The 25,523-nt window shown below is 41.5% G+C and overlaps 1 protein-coding gene across 1 annotated transcript in view; it reads left to right on the top strand.

The window, feature by feature from the left end:
• Positions 1–7,140: 7,140 nt before the first annotated feature.
• LOC135702775 (metabotropic glutamate receptor 1-like) overlaps positions 7,141–25,523 on the top strand; it is a 93,056-nt gene continuing 74,673 nt past the window's right edge. The window contains exon 1 of the mRNA XM_065223820.1: positions 7,141–7,505. Coding sequence (XP_065079892.1) covers positions 7,269–7,505 — 237 coding nt within the window. The 5' untranslated portion in view covers positions 7,141–7,268. The remainder of the gene's footprint in view (positions 7,506–25,523) is intronic.

The following is a 25,523-nucleotide window of genomic DNA, read 5'->3' as shown; positions in this document are numbered from 1 at the left end:
GGAGTGACTTGCAATAACATTTCTTTCAAAAAGATCGAACATTTTATCAACCACCCACCTTCTAGCATCCACCATATTAAAAATCTACTGCCATTTTGAATCATCCATTTTGATAATAATCTGTCATTGTGAAATAGAAATTGTCATGGCCATTACAACAATATTGTATATGCAGGAAGATCTACCATTTTATAAAAAAAACCCGCCATTTTGAATCCACCGCAAATTCTTCACCATTTTGAATCCACAATCTTGAAAATCATCCGCCATTTGGCACCGAAATGGTCATTTCCTTAGTGGAATATCATAACTTTACAACAACATTGCATTTAGGAGGATTGGTTCAAATGTCAATACTCCCCTTTTTGGCGAAATTCCAATGCCTAGGTGTACACTTTACCAAAACATCATCCTCTGTTCGAATGAAACCTCAGGTCATTCAAATCGAAACATCGTAGTCGCGTTTTAGAAAGATAGCTGCAACCGGATAACACTTGTTTTGAAATCAGATGAAGCTGCTTTCGAATACAGGATGAACATTGATACGAGAAGCGAACGGACCTTGGTTAAAATACGTAATGCTATCTATAGAATGATTGGTATTGGTTCAACACCATAACACAAATCATCCAAAACGAGGATATTATTAATTCTATCGAACGTCATTTGCTGATCTGAGCTGACGAACGAGGTGGAAACACAGTCATCGCTATCGAAGATGGTACGAACATTGGTAAAGCATGTAAACCGAAGATTTTGTATTTCTACCAACAAACGATTCTTGAATCCATAATGGAATGGCTGTTCATGGCTATTCAATATGGAAATGTGAACAATCGAATTATGAATCTAATTTAAAGCATTTGCAAGTCATCCTATTCTTAAATTGTGTTGTATGTTTTACAGCCAAATTTCAAATAAATATCATCCTTCATGATTTACGGTTTAGCGACTTGCAGTCAATTTAATTGTTGATAAGAAAGTTGAAAGTTTCAAACTTTCTTATAAACTATCATCCTTTATTTTGATGACAGTCATATGGCTGCTCATCAGCTGATGACGAATTCAACCATAAGGCAATCATCCGAAATTCAAAAGCATATTGTTAAAGGGCTCGCGAGCAATGCAATAACCATTCAAGTGTTTCGCAATGTTTTCGTTCAGTGCACTGAACCATAGATTCTGGCAGGGCCCCACAAAGTCACTTTCAATCGAAAATCGTCAAGCGATGATGAAGCTGTCAACCATCACTTTCAATTGAAAGTCATTCTGTCTTCTCTTCGAGCAGATTCCCGTCAACATCAACAGAACCACTTTCGATCAGTTTTCATGCTGTTTGTTTTGGCTTGACTAGTCTTCATTGCTTCTTTCATTGTCAAATGAACTTACTTTTATATTGAAGCGAAGCTGTTCGACCCAAATTCGTGCAGTTTTTTATGACTTTTGTTGATTGTTCACTCGGTTCATTTAAGCGTATGCGCATAGATCTGTGCAGGTGCGACGCCATTTTGAAATAAAAGATGTCGGCTTCCAGTTTAAGAAAAAGTGGGAAATGGCTGTCAAATACTTATCAATAAAGTTATGTTAGGAATCGGGATGATGTCTAGAGGATGAAAATCGATATCCGACGACATTTTGAAATCGGACATGGTGGCTTCCGATTTACGAAAAAGTGGAAATACAGTCAAATATTTACCCATTCCAAAAATACCCATATTGTAGGGTATTTGACACTTTCTGAAGCCTTATGGCCGCCATATTGGTTCCGAAAATACCCATATCTTAGGGTATTTTACACTTAATAAAACCAATGGCAACTATCTTGAATTCCAAAATGTTGTCGGATATCGATTTTCAGCATCTATGCGGCATCCCCGTTCCAAAAATACCCTATTGTAGGGTATTTGACACTTTTTTTGAACCCGATAGCTGCCATCTTGGACTCCATATAATCTAGATGCCATCCCTATCGGCAACCGATATTGTACGGATACTATCCGGATACTATATTTTGATGCCTGCGTCGTCAGGTCGTGACAAGTCGAATGATCCCCGAATTGAAGTGAAAGTGGAAAAAACGAAGGAAGCGGTTTTCGAGTCATTCATTGCGTCAATTGAAACAAGTCTTTGCTTCAAATGAAATGAACTGAAGCACTTGACGAACGATAACAAGAAACACGACGACTCACACGAAAATGATATTGAAACGAAATGAAGCGATTCTGCGGAGAGTTCATTTTCATAAATTTTCTGTACAAAAAGAAACGCCAAAAAGAGCAAATAACCTGAACTCGTAGACACGAAGCCTTCTCCACAAAAATGCACAATCCGTCCAATAAATTATCCTTCATGATTTGTTGTCGCACATGTCGCTTCAAAATTCAATGCCAAGCGGCTTGGCGACAGTAAACTAAATGTTTACACAGATTGAATTACAACTATGCACGTCGATCCATTTGGATGCTTTATAACATCTGCCAAGGTTTCAATGTTTGCGTAGTGAGGCGAGACAACGGCATATAATTATGGGAATGCAAATTGATTCAGTCGATAGTAACAAGGTCGATAATCAGAGAGCTGCAGGATGAACTACTATGGTCTGGAAATATGTCTTAATCCAGAAAACTTTAAAATTTGATGAATTCAAAACTTGCGCAAGTCCCAGAATATAGAAAAATATCCCGTAAGGTTGAACATTTGTGTAGCCGCCTTGCAAGCCCTTTGAATTTGGCTATAAATTATGCGGACTTTACCTAAATGCATTTAAAATATCTCACAGTTACTCACCAAGACCGAATGAAGTTATCCCACATTTTTTGGGTGAAATTGCTCGTCATTTTTGAGTGAAATTGCATAGTCTATTAAGTCTTGTTTCGTAGCACTACAAGTAATGTGGATTTTCGTACATATCGTATGCAGGCCTTTCCCACGTTCTAAGGATTTTTACGAAAATTTATAATTTTTTTGCGATGTGATTTTTTTTTCTGAAAAGGCGATTCAGTGTCCTACAACTTCGTCTCAGATGTCATTTCGATTAGATAAGCCGTTTTCGTGCTAGCATTTATTGAAGAATATCGAATACACCATTTTGAAAAATTATGCGATTGTCAAAATGGCTGAATTCCAACACAAACTTGGTTCATTGCCCCTAGCGAATTCTTAGCGGTAAAATCTTAAATTAGTTGATTTTTTCCACCGGCGAACCGCTTCATTCAATTTCAAACACACGTAAAATTTACATTGACTTGGTTTGCGTCTCGCCCCGTTTGACAGATCTGATCGCCTGTTTGACAAATCGAATTGTGGGCAAACGAAATGCTCCAGTAGTATGTCGGTTCGTTGGTGTTGGAACTGCTCGTCTTACAATTTTTCTATAAGTGCTCCCCACTCAACACACCGTCTAGTCCGCCGACAAAAAAGCGCGAAGCGTGCGATAAGCGCTGTGTAAATCAGAGTAATTAGCACTTTAATACCGCCAGACAAAGAACGCGATGATGACCATCTCATCCCGGCTGGATGGCACTGCAAAAAGCATTCCGCCGGGAAAGAGTTTGACAGAATAGAAGAGCACAAATACTAGAACTTTTGGGGAACTTTCCCCCACTTGGCCATCATCAACCGAAGGACCTGCTCGCCGTACCGGAGCGGAGTGTTGAAGGAAATACATCCTCTATACTATACCTATATGCATAGTAAATTAATTTTTCACTTTTTTGAATGCGATCCAACCGTGCTAGTGGAAGCCTCCTTGAGGATGGTTCAAAACTTGAATGCAAACTTTTCGGACTCCAGAAGGGGGCTATTTAGCAATCTTTTTTTCCCATTCAATTTGCCGAAACGAATCGAAAACTTATTTTTGTTTTTCTGGCGACAGTCAATAGCAGTAGGCCTGGCCCGTTGCTACATATTTAAGCTGAGGCGAGAAGGTTGTTGGGAGGGTCGTTTCGAGATGGGTTAGCGGTTGAATTTTCTGGAATGAGATACAGTCGAATTTCACTTGGGCTCCCGTTAGTTGGGTTGTTAGTCACCTAATTCGAAGCTTTTCAGCTTTGACAGCTCAGCCCAACTAACGAGAGCCTTCCACAAAGTGGGCTATAGGTTTAGCCTAGAGTCGGTGTATAATGAGTCACGCCAAGAGAAAAACAGTTGAACTCGCATCACGGTTTTCGGAAGATTCCCATTCTTTTCACTTGGCAACAGAGGACTTCTACAACAACTTCAAATGACTTCTAGCGAGAGAAAAAATATTGCGGCTGTAGTAAATCATTATATCAGTGATTTTGTCAAATCATCTTAACAAAAAATAGTAGAAATTCTCATTACTAATCATAACCGAGCGTATCCCATGACACTTTAGCGCTCACTGCGTGTATATGCTCATTTCTTCGATTATATTTTATATTTTATTGCAATACCTTTCGTGGACCTTTCATAGCATCGTAATGTTTATTTACTTTGCACGATAGGTAGCCGGTTTGACAGTTCAATAGGTAGACTTGGCTTCACTCTTGGCGTGACTCATTATACACCGACTCTAGTTTAGCCCAACGAGCGAATGTTGACTGTAGTAAGCTGATGACGTGATGTTTTTTTCGGGGTTAGGGTTGAATACTTGAAGACTGAAGAGTTGTTTACTGGGAGCGGAATTGATTCGCCGGTTAGGTGTTGTCATCTTCTTTCACGGCTGGTAGACTCAAGTGTTCTTTTGTTTTATTATTGCGAAATGACCCACCATGATTCAGGTTAACCGGAGCGCTGCGCTGATTTATCTGATAATATAGAAGTGTTTAATATTTCTGCATTTTGGGCCTTATTACGGGTGATAAGGAAGTGATATTCAGAATAATACCCCGTTCACATTACAACGTATATCACGTGATATACGCTGTATTGCAATGAGCACTCATACATCTAGTTTTCACTGGAGATCCTATGTATGAGTGCTCATTGCAAGACATTTATGAGTGCTCATTGCAGAAGTAACATTTCAAAAATAATTATTGAAAATAGTCAAACATTATTGAGTTCGTCGATTTAGGAACCGCTTCGAATAGGGTGCCTCCACGGTAGGTGTTACCCGCATGCATTGTGGCACAGGAGTGGAACTACGGATCGGAAAGTGGCTCCACTTGTTTTTTGCAAACACTAGCGCATCTAGCGGTAGAAGGCATCTTCTGCCTGCAGTTAAGATAGGCAGCAACCTATGATAGTGTGAGTGCACATAGAAAGCCCGTGTGGAACGCTACCACAATACATCGCTTGTTGAGCAGACAAACGAAGCACCTTTTGATTCACCGATTTGTTTGCACTTCCCCTTCTGTTCTGTGATTGTGGGTAGGAATGCTGCAAAGCGGCAGCGGTACAGCGGTTAGCGCAATTTAAGCCGCTGTACCGCTATGCCGCTGTCATTGTGTTCAGCCCTTAGTTGCAACAAACGACACCTGGTGCAATGGAAATGAAGATATCTAATCGAAGAATCAAAGTGACGATTGACTCACAGATGGCGAGTGGGTGAAAATGGTAATGACGTTTTGATATCTGTCAAATTGCATGCCCAGTGTTCACTCGGCTGTCGACAGAAGCAGACCACTCTCAATGTGTGTCACGCGATCGTCTGTTTACTCGGCAGCAACCATTGTATGGTCCTCCTCATTGTTCTTCATCAGCAGTTCTTTCAGTCGATGCGTCGTCGACTTTGGAAAGCAACCATTTCGTGATGAATGTGTGCGTGCTGACCACACGGAAAGAAATCTCCTTATACCTTTTGGTAAATTTCTATTTCTGATTATTCATAAAATGTACAAGTCAACTTATAAGCAGACGCCTTGCAAAAAGTTAATGAAGATAATGTGTCAAATGAAATGTATAAGCGGTCACACATACTTTTTATGCATTCTTATAGAACATATGTGGTTGTTTCTGTATAAGGCTGATGTTTTGGCAAAAGTGTATAAGTGAAACACATGAATAAAATAATTGGTTTTCGTTTCGTGCACGTTTTGCGTCCATTACTGCATTGGAAGCGCTTTGACCCCCGTTGGCGAATCTGCCATACAATGAAACCACTGGAAGCGGCTCCTGTTCTGGTGGAGGAGGCTTATTGAATAGCAGAAGATAAAATGTTAATTGTCTTGTACCTTTTGACTTTAGTTTTAAGATGTATTGTATAGTGAACACAAGAATCCTCGACTCAGTAAAGTTAATTCGGTTGAGCCTTATCAAATAAATAAATAAACAAAAAAAAAAGCATGCGTTTTTTTTTAGTACATCATCATTTTTGTAATTGCGCATCTGAAAAATAGGTGTCGAATGATAAGTTTTGGCTTAGCTATGATTCGCCAATAACTGTCACTTACAAAATTTCACAGCCTACTGTTTCCGAGTAATTTAAAAACATCAATTATTTTTTTTAAACTGGGGCCTCTTTGAGAAAGTCGAAAGGAAGAGCTTTTTCTACGAACGCTTGTGTTAAAAAGTCAATTCGACTTGGTTCTATAATGTGGCCCCTGATTTTTCAGTCTGTTTCGATATTTTTATATTCAATCATGTCGGTTTATATTTTTGTGTGATGTATATGCACAAAACACAGAACTTCTGCCTTGGAATAAAGTTTTTTTTTTTTTTAATTTGAATATTCAAATAGGGGAAAAGTTGGCTTCGGCAATACCTTAACCTATTATCGTCAGGGGGTAAACAAAGTCCTAGAGCACTCAAATTTGGCCAATAGTTGCTCTGAAACACAATGTATCCTCATGCCAAAATTGAGCTCTCAAGGACGTTGTTTACCCCCCTGACGATAATAGGTTAAGGTATTGCCGAAGCCAACTTTTCCCCTATACACATTTGAAACACATAAAATCGATTTTCTAAAATTGGTGCTAGCAGTCAATGTGTCCAAGACAATAATGGAAAACATTTTTTTTAGTCAGTTAACACTTCAAATTATGACAAACACTATGATTTAAAGCGTGCCATCTTCTTCGGAGAGCTGAGTCCTCCAATACTATCATTATTTTAAAGGTGCCCCCCTTTCTCGGAAAGCTGGCTCCGCCTGTGGTTACATGCATTTCATTTGAATACTGAGCCAATGATGTCATTAATTATTATTTAAAAAAAAACTACATATCTAACAGCCAAAATTTAGTGCACAAAATATGCAGATTCGATCAACCTCTCCAAGCTGTTCAGCCAATATCGAGTGATCGCCATTCGGAGCAAACCGGACAACGCTAAGTGGCAAAAATCAAAATTGGAGCAAGCCAGGAAGAATGCACCCGCCATTGCCGGCAGTGTTTGGTGTGCTGCCCCTTTTGGAAATACTTCTACTGGTGACCACCGACAAACCCATGGTGGCTACGGCCCACCAACCAGCACGGGCTGCAGACACATCGAAGCGAGCCTCGGCACACGTCCCCGGTGATTTCATCATCGGTGTCCTGTTTTCGGTACACCACCAGCCCCGGCAGAAACGGTCCGGTCCGAACCATTTCCTGTCCTGCGGAGAGGTGAGTCTCTAGTTTAGTTTTCCATTTGTAACCCATTTGTTAAGATTGGATTGCGGACCGCCGACAAAGCATCGTCACCGATAATTGAAAGACGCTCGTATGCACTTAATGGCATGCTCCAGTTTTCCGCCCACCCGATCAGCCAAGTCACTCAGTCAGTCAGTGGATGGCACTCGGATGATAACGACCGCCGCTCCGCCTGCCCTATGTTGGATTGTTTGAAATGATTCACAGCGTGTGAGTGAGTGAAAATTGCTGCCAGAAGCAAAAACGTCAAAATTCAATCATCCCATTTATAGGGACCATGGTGAGTATAGGATGGTGCTGCAGCTTTGACAGTATATGGGCGAGGAGATCGCGGAGGGGGGGGGGGGGGGGGTGGAGGAAATGCGGTCATAGAGTAAATTCTATACAAACTCATTGGGGAAAATCAAACACCTAGCTATACTCACCTTAATACCTTGATAGGGACAACACTTTGTGTTTTAGATTCGCAGCTTCTGTGTCTGTGAATAGCTTTTGTCTATTCGCGAGGATTCGATATCGGAAAATTGAAGTTTCCACATGCACTCAATTTTATTGGAGACCCACTCAGAGTGGTGGTTGTAACAAAGCTACTCGGAATAGATTAACGACTCACTGTATGCGGTTGAACCTTTTATCGGAGTCGTTCCTAATACCTAGACTGTAACGACTTTAGTTTCTAGTCACTATACCGATCAGCAGTTACTGAAAAGATTTCGCGAATGGGACATTTCCCTTGTTCTAAAGAACTTTTCGCTAGTTTAACCAATTTGCCAAACGATGCAGTCGGGCAGAAATATGTAAACCACAAGAACAAGCAAAAAAAAAGAGCTTTGATATACACTCTTTGTGTCCATTCCCATTCAGTTATGGTCAATCGCTCTGTCGGTTGTCAGTTATAATAAAAGACAAACAGAAACAAATCAACTCATTCGAGTGCGTTCGTCGATTCATGGTGTGTTCATGGTGGATTGCGTCTAAAAATGGGAAAAGGTTAATTTTTATGGAGAATATAAAGAATTGTTGCGATTGCCAAGTTCCCCGCAACGATTGAATTTTTTTTTTTACTGAATGAACTTAAATTCACGAAATTACATGAAATGTTCGTAGTGTGTAGTGGCAAATTGAACTCTGAAATTTGAAAAAATATAATTCCAATCCTGATTTTAGCCTTTATAAATTAAACAGTCTTCAAATCCTACTTGACTGAACACATATTTCTCGGTATAACACAATCTGCTCTTCAAATCCATTATCACCGTTTTACATCACCTGGAGGAACGTTACAACAAGATCAGGGTGAATGCTCATCAATAACGTAACTGATGCGCGAAGATAAGAACGTCCTGTTCATCACATACCTAATCAAAAAAATCGTACAGTGTGAGCCAGAACAATCGAACCAGAAGAATGATGTTATGCAACATATGGGTTCCAGCTCGCACAGCTCAAGAGCTGTGCTCAATGTCATCGATTTCAACTAAATTTTTGTGCTTATTTTAATATTAAAAAAACACGCCTTTTTGTATTTTGCTCTAAAGCTTCCCTCTGGGCTTCAACCCTGCTTTTTAGATTTTTGAAAATTATATCTTTGAATAGAGATTGCTCCACAACCAAAAAAGTTATTTGTGATCTTGACCTGAAGATTTTTTTTTAGATGTATCAACATTTGATTGGTGTTATTTAAACAACAGTATAAAAACAAATTATCGTAGGCAAAATATACAAAAAAATCAAATCTCACCAAAGAACCAGATCACGCTTGATTTTCGAAGCAAAAATCAACAAGCAGACAACTGTAGTTGATATTGCAAGCTGTGATGTCGCTGCTCGGAATATCAAGCTAACAAAACTCACCAACTGCAAATCTCGCTAAACTGTGATGGGATTTTTTTTCCTTTGGTTGTGTTTTTTCCGTCGATCTTGTTTTCCGTGCTGAGCACCAATGCTACCGACGTGCCAGGAAGGCAGCTCCCACACCTTTTTTTTTTTTTTTTTTTTTTTTTTTTATACAGGGGGGAATCTGCTCCCAGACACCTGAGAAGATAACTAAGGGTGTGGGGATGGGAGAAGTAGCTCTCCCGACCCACTAAACCTTACCCTGTGCTCTAGGCCCTTGCCCTCCCCGGAACCGCCCGAAAGCATTACGTCATGGGAGGGGGCCGGTTGCGCTATGGCGCATCACTAGGTGTTGTGTCCGACGTGACACTCGCTACTGCACAGTGAGCAGCTGTGCAGGGCCTTCCTCTTGTTGCTCGCTGTTCGTTGTTCGCCTGAGTTCTAGAGCAGACGTGATAGCCAGCCAACTGTTCAGGGCCCGTACAGGACAGATGTGACCGCTTACCAGCTGCGTGTGCTAAGCACTCTAAGAACCCGGCGTCACTCCTGCCTTTGCACAACGAGGGTTTTGTGCAGGGCTTCTCAACCTCCTCTTGTTGTTCGCTGTTCGTTGTTCGCCTCGGTTCTAAGCAGACGTGATAGCCAGCCAACTGTCCAACAGGGTAGCTTAGGACAGATGTGACCGCTTACCAGCTGCTTGTGCTAAGCACTAAGAACCCGGCGTCACTCCTGCCTTTGCACAACGAGGGTTTGTGCAGGGCTTCTCTGCGGTAGTTCGTTTAGCCGCAATATCTCTCCCTTGGGTTCGATAATTAACGTTTCCAGGGCACACCACGAGGAGGCGAACTACTTCATGCCCCACACCTGGACCCTACCTATCGACCCATCAACTCATGAACCGGGGACCAACGGCTTTACTTCCCATCCGAAAGAAGGCGTGATCAGAGATGTTATGCCTCAGAACATCCCGGCGGCGAAGACTGGTATTGAACCCAGGCCTGCTGGGGTGAGAGGTAATCACGCTTACCACTACACCACCGGCGCCGTTACTGTGATGGGATTGAGATTAATGATTTTTGCTTTACATCCGAACGCTACCAAAACTGCCATGCAGTAGCGGGAGTTAGATTTCATCAGAAGGAAGTACAATGATCTTCTACAGAATGCATAGAATTAAGGTGAGAATATTAGCGTGAAAAGTTATCGAAGCCAACGTGCTACCAACAGAAGTTTATCAATGTTCGACGAATCATCAACAGTTCCGGCAGTCCCCAGCGATTTGAAAAAGTGCTGCTCTTCCGAACATGTTGGGAAGTATTCCGGCGTGCGAAGGTATGTTCAAACGACCCTTAGTTTCCATTCCCTTCGTCTCAAATGCCGCCCGCAGATTTCGGAAATACACGCGTCCATCCCGCTCCCAATGCAATACCCATTGGGTCTGGTTCAGTCCCTCGTCCACCTGTGTCAGGCATCCCAAGTTATTCGAATCCGATTGTAACTCCTTGTGTCTCGCAAGCGCCTGGGTTGATTCCGAATGTCCCGAACAGTCTTGTAAGCGGTCACGGTAGTCGACACATTTTCTGTGATAATTGACTGCCTTTGCCTCCGACACTTGCAAAGCAAGCTATCATAGTACAGTACCAAACTAAAATATCGTATGACAGGCTCTGTCATACGACACTGTCGCTGAAGACCGTCACGAATGTATGTATTTAAGTTTTTCTCATAATAGGAGCTGCTGATGATGTGCTTGTGTGAATTTTGAAAATAGCAAGCAATGATGTCCTAGTAATAATATTTCTGATCAGAAATGGTTTGATTTACACCAAATTGAGGAATTACAACGAAATCACACATGTCATATGATAGCTATTTTGATAATTTTCTTTTAGCTCGAATGTTATTCTACCGCTCCTGTTGTGTGAGAGAGACGACGGTAGAGCATGAGTGTTCGAATACAAACAGACTGTCGCGCACGACAACGAAGCGAGTGTAGTAGAAAACGTCAACTGTTTCAACCCCTGGTTCCGAATTGTAGTCCCACAGGAGCTCCCCATCTTCGATGGCAACCCAGCTGACTGGCCTCCCGCATAAACGCAAACCATAAATTGACCTTACCGGTAATGGTTATAAATTGTTTATAATCCCTCCTTAACTTTAACTGAAATGGTTTTGGAACCTTACATGAACGTTTGTGTGATAAAGTTTTAACCTTATGTATTATGGTTTTTAGGAAGCGGACCTTACAAATAATGGGTTGTTAAGAACCATTACCATTTCAAATTCTTGTTTTCTCCATACATTTTCGGAAAGAGAACTATATAAGAACGTTTTTACTTACGGTTTGAGAACATTAATGGTTATGGTTATGGTAGTCAGTAAGGCCCATGAATGGTTTTGTAACATCGATCAACTTTATGTGGAATATATCGCGAATTGGTTGCCTTTAAATTAATAATTATCAGTTCGCGATATATTCCACGTAAAGTTGAGCGATAATACAAAACAATTAATGGACCTTACTGACTACCATAACCATAATCATTAATGTTCTCAAACCATAAGTAAAAACGTTCTAATATAGTTCTCTTTCCGAAAATGTATGGAGAAAACAAGAATTTGAAATGGTAATGGTTCTTAACGACCCATTATTTGTAAGGTCCGCTTCCTAAAAACCATAATACATAAGGTTAAAACTTTATCACACAAACGTTCATGTAAGGTTCCAAAACCATTTCAGTTAAAGTTTAGGAGGGATTATAAACAATTTATAACCATTATCGGTAAGGTCAAGTGATGGTTTGCGTTTATGCGGGCTTTGTTCTACAGCAGCTACCACACCAACTCTAATTAAATGCGCAGATACTCTGATGCCAAAAATTTGATGCGGTTGCAGCGTTGCTTTAAAGGCGTTAGCTGTCAGTTTCTTCACCATTCTTCCGTACCGCAGATCATTTCAACATTGCAGATGCTGTAGACGGGTGCATGGATGGATTTGAGTCCACTCAATCGACAAAAAGTGACACAACAGCGGGGCCCTGTTTACTAAAAATGAACACATGAATAATACTCGCGTAACATTTGAACGGGCCTATCAACTTTTGTGCACAAAACTTGTTAAGCCCTTTTCGAGCGAACCGAAGACGCCCACGCAAACTAACAACATCATCGGGTAGGGGAAATTCTCTTCTTCCCAATAGTGCTCTTGGTTTGCGTGGGCGTACTTCGGTTCTCGTGAAAAGGATCTAGGAAGCATTTTCAAAAGTTACGCGAGCATTATTCATGTGTTCATTTTTAGTAAACAGGGCCCCGCTGTTGTGTCACTTTTTATGGAGTGAGTGAACTCAAATCCATCCCTTGCACACGTCTATGGACGAGTGCACCGATGGATTTGAGTTCACTTACTCGAGAAAAAGTGACACAAGCTGCGGGCAATGTTTACTAATCATGAACACTGAATGTTCATGAATAATGAATAATGAACATTTAGTGTTCATAATTAGTAAACATTGCCCGCAGCTTGTGTCACTTTTTATCGAGTGAGTGAACTCAAATTCATCGGTGCACTCGTCCATTGTGCGCCAGCCTTTATTCTGAAGCTCGGCACGACTTCCCAGTCGGCTAATGGACGAGTGCACCGATGAAGCTGTGGGCATTTTTTACTAATCATGAACACTAAATGTTCATTATTCATGAACATTTAGTGTTCATGGTTAGTAATCATTGCCCGCTGCTTGTGTCACTTTTTCTCGAGTGAGTAAACTCAAATCCATCGGTGCACTCGTCCATAGTCGGCTTGAGTTGGTGGTGAATAGTCTGGTCAGCAAGGTTCGTTCTACACTTCCCCCAAAAGCGGATCGTTTAGAAAGTGTAATTACCTTCAGTTTAGCGGTTCAAAATTTTTGCAGCCACTATCGTGCGATGGACATGGAGAACCATTTGTCCAACCCTACTCTGCGGCCAGAGTTGGTTGGAAAGCTCCCAACAAGAATTAAGCTATATTGGGCACTTTAGCTGCTAGCAATGTCACGTTCAGTACCGAGGTCATCCAGAAACATGAGAAGCAGAAGAGCAAAGAAAAGGGCTACGTCAACGCACATGCGGAAGACATCCGAAAGAACGCAGATCAGGAGAATTGGAAATCTGGCGAGATTAGCAAGGAGAAACAGCCGTATCAACCCAAACCGTGCTCCGTGTGTCAAAAGTTTGGTCACAATATTAGAGACTCTAATGTCTTCGAGAGTCGCAACATCGAAGAACGTTGGAAGCTGGCCCAACATTTACATATCCTGCAGACGGTGTATTAGCCTTTCTCGACGACGGGTCATCGCTCACTTTGGTGGGGAAGGAAGTAGCGGATCAGCTCGATATGGAAGGGGAAGTGGAGCCACTTTGTCAACAATGAACAGAAAACGTAACGAGAACGGAGTCGGAGTCAAGGGTCATCCAACTCAGCATATCTGGGACGGATAGTATCAATACTCTCGAGTGCGTGCGTACGGTTGCCGTCTGGGTCTTCCTCTGCAGCCTTTGCAATTCAATCAACTGGTTCAACAGTTTCCTTAAACGGCGCCGGTGGTGTAGTGGTAAGCGTGATTACCTCTCACCCCAGCAGGCCTGGGTTCAATCCCTGTCGGCGCCGCCGGGATGTTCTGAGGCATAACATCTCTGATCACGCCTTCCTTCGGATGGGAAGTAAAGCCGTTGGTCCCCGGTTCATGAGTTGATGGGTCGATAGGTAGGGTCCAGGTGTGGGAGCTGCCTTCCTGGCACGTCGGTAGCATTGGTGCTCAGCACGGAAAACAAGATCAACGGAAAAAACAAACCAAAGGAAAAAAAAAAAAAACAGTTTCCTTACCTTCGGGGTCTTGTAATCAGTTGGTTACAACCGGTGGATTTTCGTTTGTATGAGTTGTTGTTGTTTGGAACATTCACGTATTTTAATATCAACGACAGAAGGCAACACACAGCAGCGAGAGGGTTAGTACCGCTGCAAAAACACTCGAACGATACTAAAGGGAGGACAATCGTAGTCTTAAGCTAAAAATGGAGAATGATCGGCAAAAGGCGTGCGAGTGGCCATTTTCTAAAAGAAATAACCTTCTAATTGGCAGAAGTAATCAGGCGTCTGTGTAGACCGGTATCGTGAAGTGTAGTGCATATATAATACAACCCCCCCCCCCCCCTTGTGGGGTTTGGGCTGGAAAGCCTACCTCCGTTCAAGTAATTGATTTTTATTATCCTGACGGAAATTTCCCTGACAGAATTTGATAATTCTCAGGACTTCTTGTGCTTGTACATTTTGTACACCTCGTACCCGAAATAAAACGGTCTTACACGGCTCGGCTCGGAAATCAAGATGGCTTCCAAGCAGTGCTGCAAAATTTCGACAATACACGGTGATAAGGGAGAACAGCCCATAATGCACCCCTGGGGTAAAATGCCCACTTATAGAAAAACAGCGATAACTTTTCCTCAGATGCATTTTCCGGGTAACGGATTGTGTTTGTTTTCAACTAGAGGTTTCACAATTGATTCTTGATCATAAAATCATATTTTGACCTACTGATTCCCTTAGAAAATAGCATTTTGTGCAAAATATGATACAGTTGTTAAAATCGTCGACTTCAAATTAAGCTTTTAACAGCATATATCGCAAAAAATTGAACTAATTCACTTTTCGTATTTTTTTAGATGTTTTACTTAATGAATCACAGCTTAACACTCTATTGCGACCTTATTTCTGATGTAACATAAAGGAATAATCATCAGGCGTCAGATCACCATGAATCAGGCGTTTTGCCCCGCTATCATATTGGAACCAATTTATAAAATACCTTGAAAATCATGAAAATGCATCGTTCTATAGTTCGAAATCACTTGATCTTCGTAGAAAACATGGTAATGAACCAAACACCATTACTTTCTTCTTGATTTTAGCTTCCATACGCCAGCAATTGACGATTTTGCTTAAACGGTGCGTTTTGCACCATCCTACCCTACTCAAAATTCTGCTTTGGTCACTCGTTTGAGCTAACAGTCATCGTCAAGGCAAACCATGTCAATTGTCAGTAGCATTTTTGTCAGTGACGAACATGTGCTGATTTGTTTATTAGCTAAATTTGAAATGAAATTAAATGGCTTGAGCAAAACAATTACTTGGAGCCATTAAAGTGAATAAGCATCTACGTCCTGAACCGCTTGGATAACAATAATATGTCTCAGAATGCAAGAAATTACACTTTCTGTTACCAGGTGAATCTTTGTCATTGACGAAAAAATGAATGAGATTTTGACAAAGATTTTTTTGAGGATCAAGTCTTTCATTGACTATGAGAAAAACAATTTTGTCAATATCGTGTAAAAGACTGTCAATGACAATGACAAATCTCAGCACTGCTTCCAAGCCTAATAGTAAATGATACTCGATCGTCCGTCAGGGACGATTCCCTCAGACCAGTGGCCTTAATTGTCAAGGAGGGTCCCGTCTCGGCTCCACCAAGGTGGCCATGCCACGGTCAGCCGATGCCGTCAACGACGGAAGACGCCTGCCAGCCAAACGAGCCAGCAACGCCTGCTGTGCCGTATGTGGCTGATGAACGCCACCAGATCCGCCATTCTCCCAAAGCGGCAACAACACTGTCTGCAGCCCGCGCCGCAAGTTTCCGGCCACACGGTAGTGCAGGAGCAGCCGTATGGGCCAACGCCAGCGTCGCGACGCCGAAGGAGAATCTGCTGCAACAGTGAGTACCGTATACACGCCACATATATGTGAAAACCCACACCCACACGCCACAGAAAAGGGCAAATAAATGTTTTAGAAAATGTGAATATTCCTGTGTTTCATACTTTGTCCGCGTAGCCCCTCCGAATACCCAGTAACATGCCGGCCCTGCGACATAGTTCAGGGGTCTCATGCTACTGAGCTAGTTACCCGGGAGTGTCTGGTCATGCCATAGTCACAGTCTTCCGGTAAAAAGTTATAAAGGCGCCACCTCTCGCATCCTAATTGGTTTGGAGAACACGGAGCTACTATTCACTTTGAAGAAACGAGCAGGTAGACCTTCTGAACCAACGGTGGAGGGCATGAACGAACCATTTGAACATTGTCTTCTATGCATATGTTCTGGTTCCAATGATCGGGAACTACACGACGTTGTCAAGGAGTTTTCCTCGATCGAAAACACTGGTGTAGTGGCTGCGCCAGCGGTAGAAGCAGAAGATGTTCTACAGGCAACGGACCACGGCTTGCTGTGGCGCTATGATCATATCGTATTTCAGAATAGCAGACCGATGGCAGAGTGGTGTCTTAAGTGTCTAGTGCGAAGACTGGAGAAATCACCTGAACTCTACGGTAAACGTCAGCCAGCAGATTGCTTCTTACGAGTCCAAAGGATACGCTCATCGAGCATCGACGGAAGTCTTGGTCAAAGAACTTGGTATCTTCCCCTCGGAGTGGACAAGCCGGGAAAACCGGATCTGCTTACGTCTGCTAGTCACTATATTCATAGTCTGGCGGATAGAATTTCGAATTATCAAAAAGCGGAACCAATTCAAAATATTGTAGACCAACAATTGAAAAAATACCATCAACTTTTATAAACAAAAGGTTGATTATGCTTTCCTCGCTAATCGAACGCAGCATCATTGGATAAACTTTCCCCAACCCAAAGATGGTATTAATTTGCTTAGGTGAGTCTTGAGTCACAAGAAAAAGGGTTCCGAAGTTTTGTTCGCAATAACTGTACTGAACGGCGAAGAAGCTTCACCTCCTCAGGACATTTGGCGTCTGTTCTCAACCAAGTTTGCGAGTGTATTCTCGGATGAGAACCTACCTGACGAGTACGTTTCTCTAGCAGCCAGTAATGTTCCAATGTCTGGTCAATCTTTAACAGCTATCAACATCGACCTCGTTATGATAACTAGGGTGGCTTCGCAACTGAAGTTTTCATTTAAGCCTGGACCTGACGGAGTTCCTTCCGTCTTTCTAAAGCAACACATCGATAGCCTGGTGGCTCCTCTCTGCCTTCTGTTCGAAAAGTCCCTCTCCAGTCGGGTGTTTCCTTCCTGCTGGAAATCAGCTGAGATGTTTCCAAAAGAAACATCGACAGCTATCGCGGCATCACATCGTTGTGTGCCATATCTTAACTGTTCGAGTTGGTCGTTATGGAACCATTAGTCTCTCACTTCAAGCAGCACTTGAGCAAAGACCAGCATGGCTTCATGGCTGAGCGGTCGACTACTTCCAACCTTCTGTGTCTCACCTCGTACATTACGGAGAGTATGACAGACCACATGCAAACAGATGTCATCTACACTGACCTGTCAGCGATCGCCAAACAGGATAGGCTCCGTAGTCTCCTACGATGGTTTGCATCCTATCTATCTGATCGTCAGTTGGAAGTTGCAATCGACGACTGCCGATCTCCTTCGTTCCCTGCCACTTCGGGTATTCCGCAAGGTAGCCACCTCGGCCCGTTGATATTTCTTGTGTATTTCAACGACGTCAATTTCGTCCTCGACGGTCCACGACTGTCGTTCACAGACGACATGAAAATCTATCTTCGAATCCGAGCCATCGCTGAGTGCCACCTTCTCCAACTCCAACTCAACGCTTTGTTCTCACGGAAGAAACAATCAATTACATTCAGATATATCCTAGAAGGCGTTGACGTACATCGTGTGAATCACATTAAGGATCTGGGAGTTATCTTAGATTGTCAACTCACATACAGCCAGCATATCTCGTACGTGATCGACAAGGCATCCAGAACGCTCGGTTTCATTTTCAGGATAGCTAAAAGTTTCACTGACATCTACTGTTTGAAGTCGCTTTACTGCTCCCTCGTCCGGTCGGTGTTAGAATACTGCTGCCCTGTATGGAATCCCAATTACCAAAACAGTGTACAAAGAGTAGAGTCTATTCAACGACGATTCATCTGGTTTGCCCTTCGACGCTTGCCTTGGAGGGATCCTCATCGCCTTCCAAGCTACGAAAGTCGGTGCCAGTTAATTCACCTGGATCCTTTGTGGAGTCGAAGAGATACGACAAGGGCCCTGTTTGTGGCAGACATTCTACAGGGCAGAATCGATTGTCATTAGGACTAAACCCAGTCTGTTGATGTAGAACCAAATAAACAAATAATAAACTGATAATTCCATCCGCCAGACTATGAATATAGCGAATATAGCGGGTGATATCAGAGAAATGTTTCACCGACTCTTGATTCGCTCCGAAGATCGTCAAAGTCAGCTTTTCCTACGGTACAACAGTTCATCTGGCGAAATCCACATCATGGACGTAGTGAAGTTTGGGTCGACAACTCTCAAACGGTGTCGGTTTGGGAGATGTGTGAGCACGCTAAGGGTTACTGATTAATGTCTAACGAATTGATTGGAAGACCCGACGTAGTGGTTAGCTTCCATGTATCCCACACTAAAAGTCACAAGTTAAAATCTCATCCCATAGAAGTCACGAACGTCACACGAATGACCTAAAATGTGTTAAATTCAAAATGATAAAAAATATGGAAATGTAATTGTTCTTAAATAAAAATTTCTATTCAATGAGCGAATTTGGTGTACATCGAATATTGAGGGGGTAACATTGCACCTGGTTCAGGGGGTGCGACACATCTACATCTCATTCCCAGAGACATGAAAAATTTCAAGCTAGCAAATCAATCTACAAAAAATCTACTTTCATTTTTTGCATCTACTAGCATCGCGGTTCATCTTTTTGCAGGAAATCTTCAAAATATTCATTAATCTCATTTCTACCGACTCAGTGTGCACGCAACTGAGCACAGCAAATCGAAATCTATCCTACATTGAAGATAGAGTCACACCCCTCGACCTGGTTCGATTGTTTTGACACGCACTGTTGGTAGAACAAAGAACAAAAAGGGAAAAAGGGAAACCACAACGCGCTAAACTCGATTGCAATTTTTCATATCTCCGCCGGATCGAGCGTGGAAGTGGAGGCGCGTGGTGCACCAGCACAAAATCGCACGAAAAGTTAACGTGATTTTGCTATCACTCTCGTTTATTTTTATCTCAACGTCCTACAGCGGGGTTTTCTCCGGCTGTAACCGAGTAGGCTGCTGTATGCTGTTTAACTTTGACAGGCGGTGAGCTACATTAGATTCTTGCTTTGCTTTAAGTCTATCCAGTCCATCATCAAAGTTCTCTTCACAAAATACCTACTCAAAGATGCCGACGATGGCGGTGGCTGATGCTTTAGCTGTTAGAGGAACACGAAGGACACGTGAGTAGTCTAGGGAGTCCCAGGTGAATGAGTGTGTCAGTCTGATGCACGCGACGCGAAGAGTGAATTCAATTATAGGCGAAATTATGACAAATTGAATTTGTTTTTGGAATGAAGAAGGCTCATTTTTCGGTTAATATCCTCATTACTGCGTGTATGTGAGTGGGACTGGAAGAGAAACGTAGATCGATTACTGTCTGTGGAAGATCAAAGAAGGAAAATTCTTAAGCGTGTGTCGTTCTTGAAGTTAAGATCTCAAAAACCGTTGAAATTATCTTGATTTAAGATTGGCTTTTTTTTGATAATTTTGGGGGGGGGGGCTCCCATAGCCTACACACTTAGAAAAATTCATGTAAATTTAGGTGCTCTGAGACTGACATATACGAGCGTCAATTTTGACATAAATTTAAGTCATAACAGACGCGAAATCCAGCTCAATCAAACGTACTTTCGAACTTTTCAGTCTCGGAGAACTTAAGTTTACATGACATGTTTGTTTACGTCTCATCTTTTATGTCAAAGATGGATTCCGTCACGTGTAAAATTAGTTATTTCTAAGTGTGTAGGCGTTATCAGTTCCCAAGTCCGGTCGAGGAGATCTTTCAGATTTGAAATTTTCTGGGCATTATGATTGCCACACAATATACACATTCATGCATTGCTTGGCATAGAAAGCTCTCAATTAATAACTGTGAAAGTATATCTAAAGTCTGGAACGCGCAAAAATTGGTCAACTTCTAATTGGTGTATTTCTGTTAAAAATGCATAAAAAACCTGAAATGGTGCATTTGGAACTTGAGTACAATGGTTGCTATGATGAATTTTCACCGTTTGCTCTCCAGTTTTCAAAATGACGTCCAAGTAATAGGAGCAACGTGTCAAAATGTTGCTAGCACAGCAAGAGAATCCGACGTTCTCACACGCCAAGTTGGCAAAATTGCTGGATGTGGCCAAATCGACCGTGAAAAATGTTTTAAAAGTGATCGGGGAGCGTCTGTCGACCGCCAGGAAGCCTGGAAGCGGCGGCAATCGTAATCCGGATGTGGCAGCGACGACGAAGAAGGTGGCGGTGAGCGGAATCCTAGCCTCTCTATCCGGGAAGTCGCTGCAAGCTCAATGTCTCCCATACTACTGTGAAGCGGGCCAAAAAACGAGCCGGGTTGTCGACGTTTAAGAAGGTGAAGGTGGCGAACCGAGATTGCAAGCAAAACACGTCACCAAAGCAGCGGTCTCGAAAGCTGTATACGAATCTGCTCACAAAGTTCGACTGTGTCGTCATGGACGACGAAACTTATGTGAAGGCGGATTTCAAGCAGGTTCCGGGACAGGAGTTTTATACCGCATCAAGAAAAGGGAAGGTGGCAGAAATGTTCAAAACCATCAAACTATCGAAGTTCCCGAAAAAACTCCGCTCTACCGAACGGTATTGGGCCTTGGTCAAACGGAATCACAAAAAACTAATAAATCCTTGGAAAACGCGTAGCAGTTTAAATCTAACTAGCGTTCGGCGGCGAATAAGGTCGATGAGACCACTGTGCAAAATTTAATGGAAGGGGTTAAGCGGAAGGCACGGCAGTTCGGAAGATTTTTGTTATATGAGTTTTGACTGAAAGAAACGATTTTTTTTGTCGGCCAATTTTTGCGTGTTCCAGTCTTTAAAGAGTGTATTCGATAAAACTGGCACACAAAAAACAGCTGTAACTTTTTAAATATTATTCAAAATAGTTCTACATTTTCATAGGAGATGCTATAGAAAGTACTGAACATGTAAAAAATATGACATTATTCAAATACGAATATTGACTTTTTTGAGTTTACCAAATTGTAACATTGTCATATTCATTTGATGAACGATACCGTGATAGGACACTAAAATAGAAAGATGTTTCTTCCGAATGTTTCATATTAGAATTCTTCTTTATTTAGGCGATTCGTTTGCTGCGTTATCCAATGCAAGAATTAGCGCGCGTTGCCGACACCTGGTGGCTGGTGGTAGACTGCATTCAAGCCAAAAAATGATATTGAAGTCTCGCGGTATGAATACATACTCGTGATTAATTGATTCTTTGATTTACTCGATGTTTTAGATGATGCTTGACTATCACCAATTTTCAAAAGTATATTGGTGAAAATCAATAATTGTACCTACGTAGAGAAAATTCCGATTTATGCAAGAATGTTGAAAATGTATAATGAAATAGCCGAGTTATAATCGTTCACAACCTGACCACTTTTCGTTACATGTTCATTTTTCATACTCGCAAAGTGTACCCACATATAGAAATCACAGACGTAGTCCTACGTCAAAACTAATCAAAATATATTAGACAGCGTGTTGTTCTAATGACTATTATTCGAGATAAAGCACTTCTCACAGCTTCATAAGAATTACATATGTACATACCAAGATTCGATTTCGATCCAGTATTTGCTGGAAAACCAGCAATGTGATATCTTGGTTGCTGTAAATCAGTAAGTCTAGAATTTACTGAACTTAACAGCAAAACGCGTTATCTGTCAAAAAGATACTTTCGTTTTGCTCAAGTCCGGAATATTTAAATTTGATGAATTTAAGTTAATTTCACGTTATTTTAATATGCATACCATAGAGGTAACTCTAAGACTAGAAGATTCCGATGAAACGTGCTCAACTTTTTGGCTCAGCTCTGGTACTATCTTCGGTCCCAAGCTAATCGATGCACCCCTCGAAACATAGGTAAATTAACGAACCTCTCATTTCATCTGTCAAACTTTCAAAGCGAATCAAAATAAACATAGTACAGTACTAGAATTTCGAATAGAATGGGGTACACTTATAGATGTACTTGGGACCAATAGGCTATTCAAGTAGTGAGCCAATAACAATATTTGTTTTTTAATCGCTATGAAAGTTTGACAGATAAAAAGTGGGGTTCGTGGAATTTTCTATGTTTCGAGGAGTGCATCGATTAGCTTGGGACCGAAGATAGTACCAGAGTTGAGCCAAAAAGTTGAGCACGTTTCTTCGGGACCTTCTGGTTTTAGAGTTACCTCTATGATTTTATTGTGGATCTCAAGAAAAATTTCGCTCATGGATTTTCCTATGTTTCGAGGGGTGCATCGATTAGCTTGGGACCGAAGAGAGTACCAGAGCTGAACCAAAAAATTGAGCACGTTTATTGGCAACCTTCTGGTCTTAGAGTTACCTCTATGGATCTACCGCAGCTGTCAAAGTTCTACCGACACGCAGTGGGGTGATATTAAAAAAAATGGGACATGGCCATTTGCGACGAAACTATTGAATGTACCTTTTTGATGTTTTACAAGACATGTTTCTTTAATTTTTGAGTATTTTAGTTTTGAGGAGAGGAGGAAAATTGCATAAAAAATCAGTATCGGATGAATCCCAGTAGCGGAGTTACTTCAGGCCTCAGACATGATGGAGAAAAAACACCATAGCACCAATATTTATTGGAATTGTCAATTTTGGTACACTGGAACTATTTTAAATAAGTACGATTACATTAACAAAAATCACCATATTTGCGCCCCTTGGTGGGACTTTGTATGGGAGCGAGCTGTCAACGAATGGATTTAGTTTCAACGATCAAAAATTTAAATCTTGATTAAAGTGTCTACGGGATCGATAAAAATATCGTGTGCTCAGAAAACGAAGCTCTATCAGATGATGTATAAAAATCTGTATATTTTCGAAGATAAACAATCCCATTCCCGGGTTCAGCCCAATAACCCAAATTTGAGTAAATCGCTTATAGTAGTTTCCACAAGGGGTAAGTCACTCAGAACATTGTGCCGAAATTATATTCGGCACAGCTTGGGCACATCCTGGGTCTGGCGAAGTCGAATCGCAGCCAGCTTCAGACACTATCCAAGACGCATTGCAGCCAGGGTTGCTTCCACTCACTTGCTATAAAATTTTGTTTTTATTAATTATGAAATCATTAGATTATATATTGGTAATCAGTACTTGGATGTTACAAGACGAGGTCGTGAAGTATGTATTTGACACATACAATCGGCCAATATTGCTTTCAGTGCATCATAATCAACGATTTTACGATTCGTGAGCGTTCACTCAGAGTAAGTACTCACGAATCATAAGATCGCTGATTGTGACGCTCTAAAAGCAAAATTGACAGGTTTTATAAGTCAAACACACACGTTACACCCTTTTCTTGCTTATTGCGAGTACAATATATCATTTTATCATCTAATGATTTCATAATTCCGAAAAACAATTTTTTTAAGCAAGTGAGTGAAAGCAACCCTGATTGCAGCAAGCTTTACTCTGTTCGAACGGTTGTTAAATTGATAAACAAAGCAAATGTGTGCAAGTGACTCTCTTGAAATATCGATTGGTAGTTGTAGTCTGTTGTAGTTCGTTGTTATTGTCGGTCGCGTTTGACACCGGAAAACCCACCACCCGACTTTCGATTTAACTCTCGTTCTGTACAACAACAAAGCATCGGACTTGGTGTGCATTATGGCGCATCATTGTACAAATACAGCGCACTATGTCCGACGTTATGTTTTATGTACAGATTGAGAGTAAAATCGATTGGCGCGTCTCGAAATATTCAAGCAAAATTGATCCGTTCATTTATAACATATCGTTTGAAAAACATGCAGAAGATGAAAGTGAAGAAGAGACGATTCAGTAGCAAATCTATGATGCTGTAAGATTTTCTTGCTATTTTTTTTTTTGTACTCTATTTGTTTATATTTGTTTTAATAAGTTAAAAAAAAACAAAACTACGTTTGTTCAACAAAACTACGAATATGTTTCCAAAAATAATAACAACTACGTTTTACTCAGATTACAATACTCCCTATCTGTTTCTTCCATATGAGCTCTTATAAGAACAGTAAAAAATGGTTCGATTTTAACAGTTCAAATTGGTTCGAAATCCATTACGAGTCCGCCAGACCCAGGGCACATCCATCGGCACATTTTCATCATACCTTCGGCAAAACGTCGTAGGCATAAGATTGTTGTAAATAAAATGGGAGCACTGGTGGACAACTGTCATTGAAGTTGTTCAGAACATAACGTGCTGTTTGACTGTATGTTCAGGAACATCTTCTAATTGAATATACCAGAGGAACTCAGACCAGCATTTCACTTATAGATCTAAATATGAAATGTAGGTTCTAGAGTGGACTCAAGAGGAAGAGGCAGTTTTTTTTTCAATCTATTTATTTGTAAGGCTCATATGTCTAGAAAGACTCAACGGAGCCAAGTATCATAAATAAAAACAATTCAAACATGTTTGTCTCGTTCATTTTGCTGCGCTAGGTACAAAGCATCCACTTTCTGCTTGTAATCCTCGATCAAAGCACGTTTCTGCTGTTCATCTTCAATCCACTCAAACGACGGGATCTTGTATGGTCGCTGCGTGTAGGGACAAATATAACTCACGGTGGTCAGGCTGCAATCACTATCACTGGAAGTTGGTTCGTTCGTGTTAACTTTTTTCGTATGGTTGATTGTTGTTTCCGATTCGACGGACCTTTGTCGCTTGTTCATCACTGCTCTATCGTTTATGTGTAGATCTGCATCAGTTGCCAGTTAAGGAAAAGAAGGCCACTGCTTATCTTTAGCTGCGCCCGCAAGCTTGCTATTGCCGTTGGTCTTCGTGTTGTTGTTGATGTTACTGTTGCTGTGATTTTTATCGCTGCTGGTGTCATTTTTTCCCATCTCCGATTGAGAATTCTGTTTTTTTGCTGCTGCTACCGCTGTTGCCACTTCGGAGCAACGTTGTTTCGGGTGAGATTTTCGGTCACAGTTACGGCAAGTTTTGACTTGGTTTTTGTATGACACCAAAGTCACTTCGTCGTCCACAGTAACGTAAGAGGGAATCGGATGATTAAGCTTCATCCTGACGACG

This window comes from Ochlerotatus camptorhynchus, unplaced genomic scaffold (genome assembly GCF_037179485.1).
Source record: "Ochlerotatus camptorhynchus isolate MF236.1 unplaced genomic scaffold, CSIRO-AGI_Acam_v1.1 ptg000197l, whole genome shotgun sequence".
Lineage (NCBI taxonomy): Eukaryota > Metazoa > Arthropoda > Insecta > Diptera > Culicidae > Ochlerotatus > Ochlerotatus camptorhynchus.
Note: the sequence above shows the minus strand (reverse complement) of the source record. Positions and strands in the feature narration are given on the sequence as shown.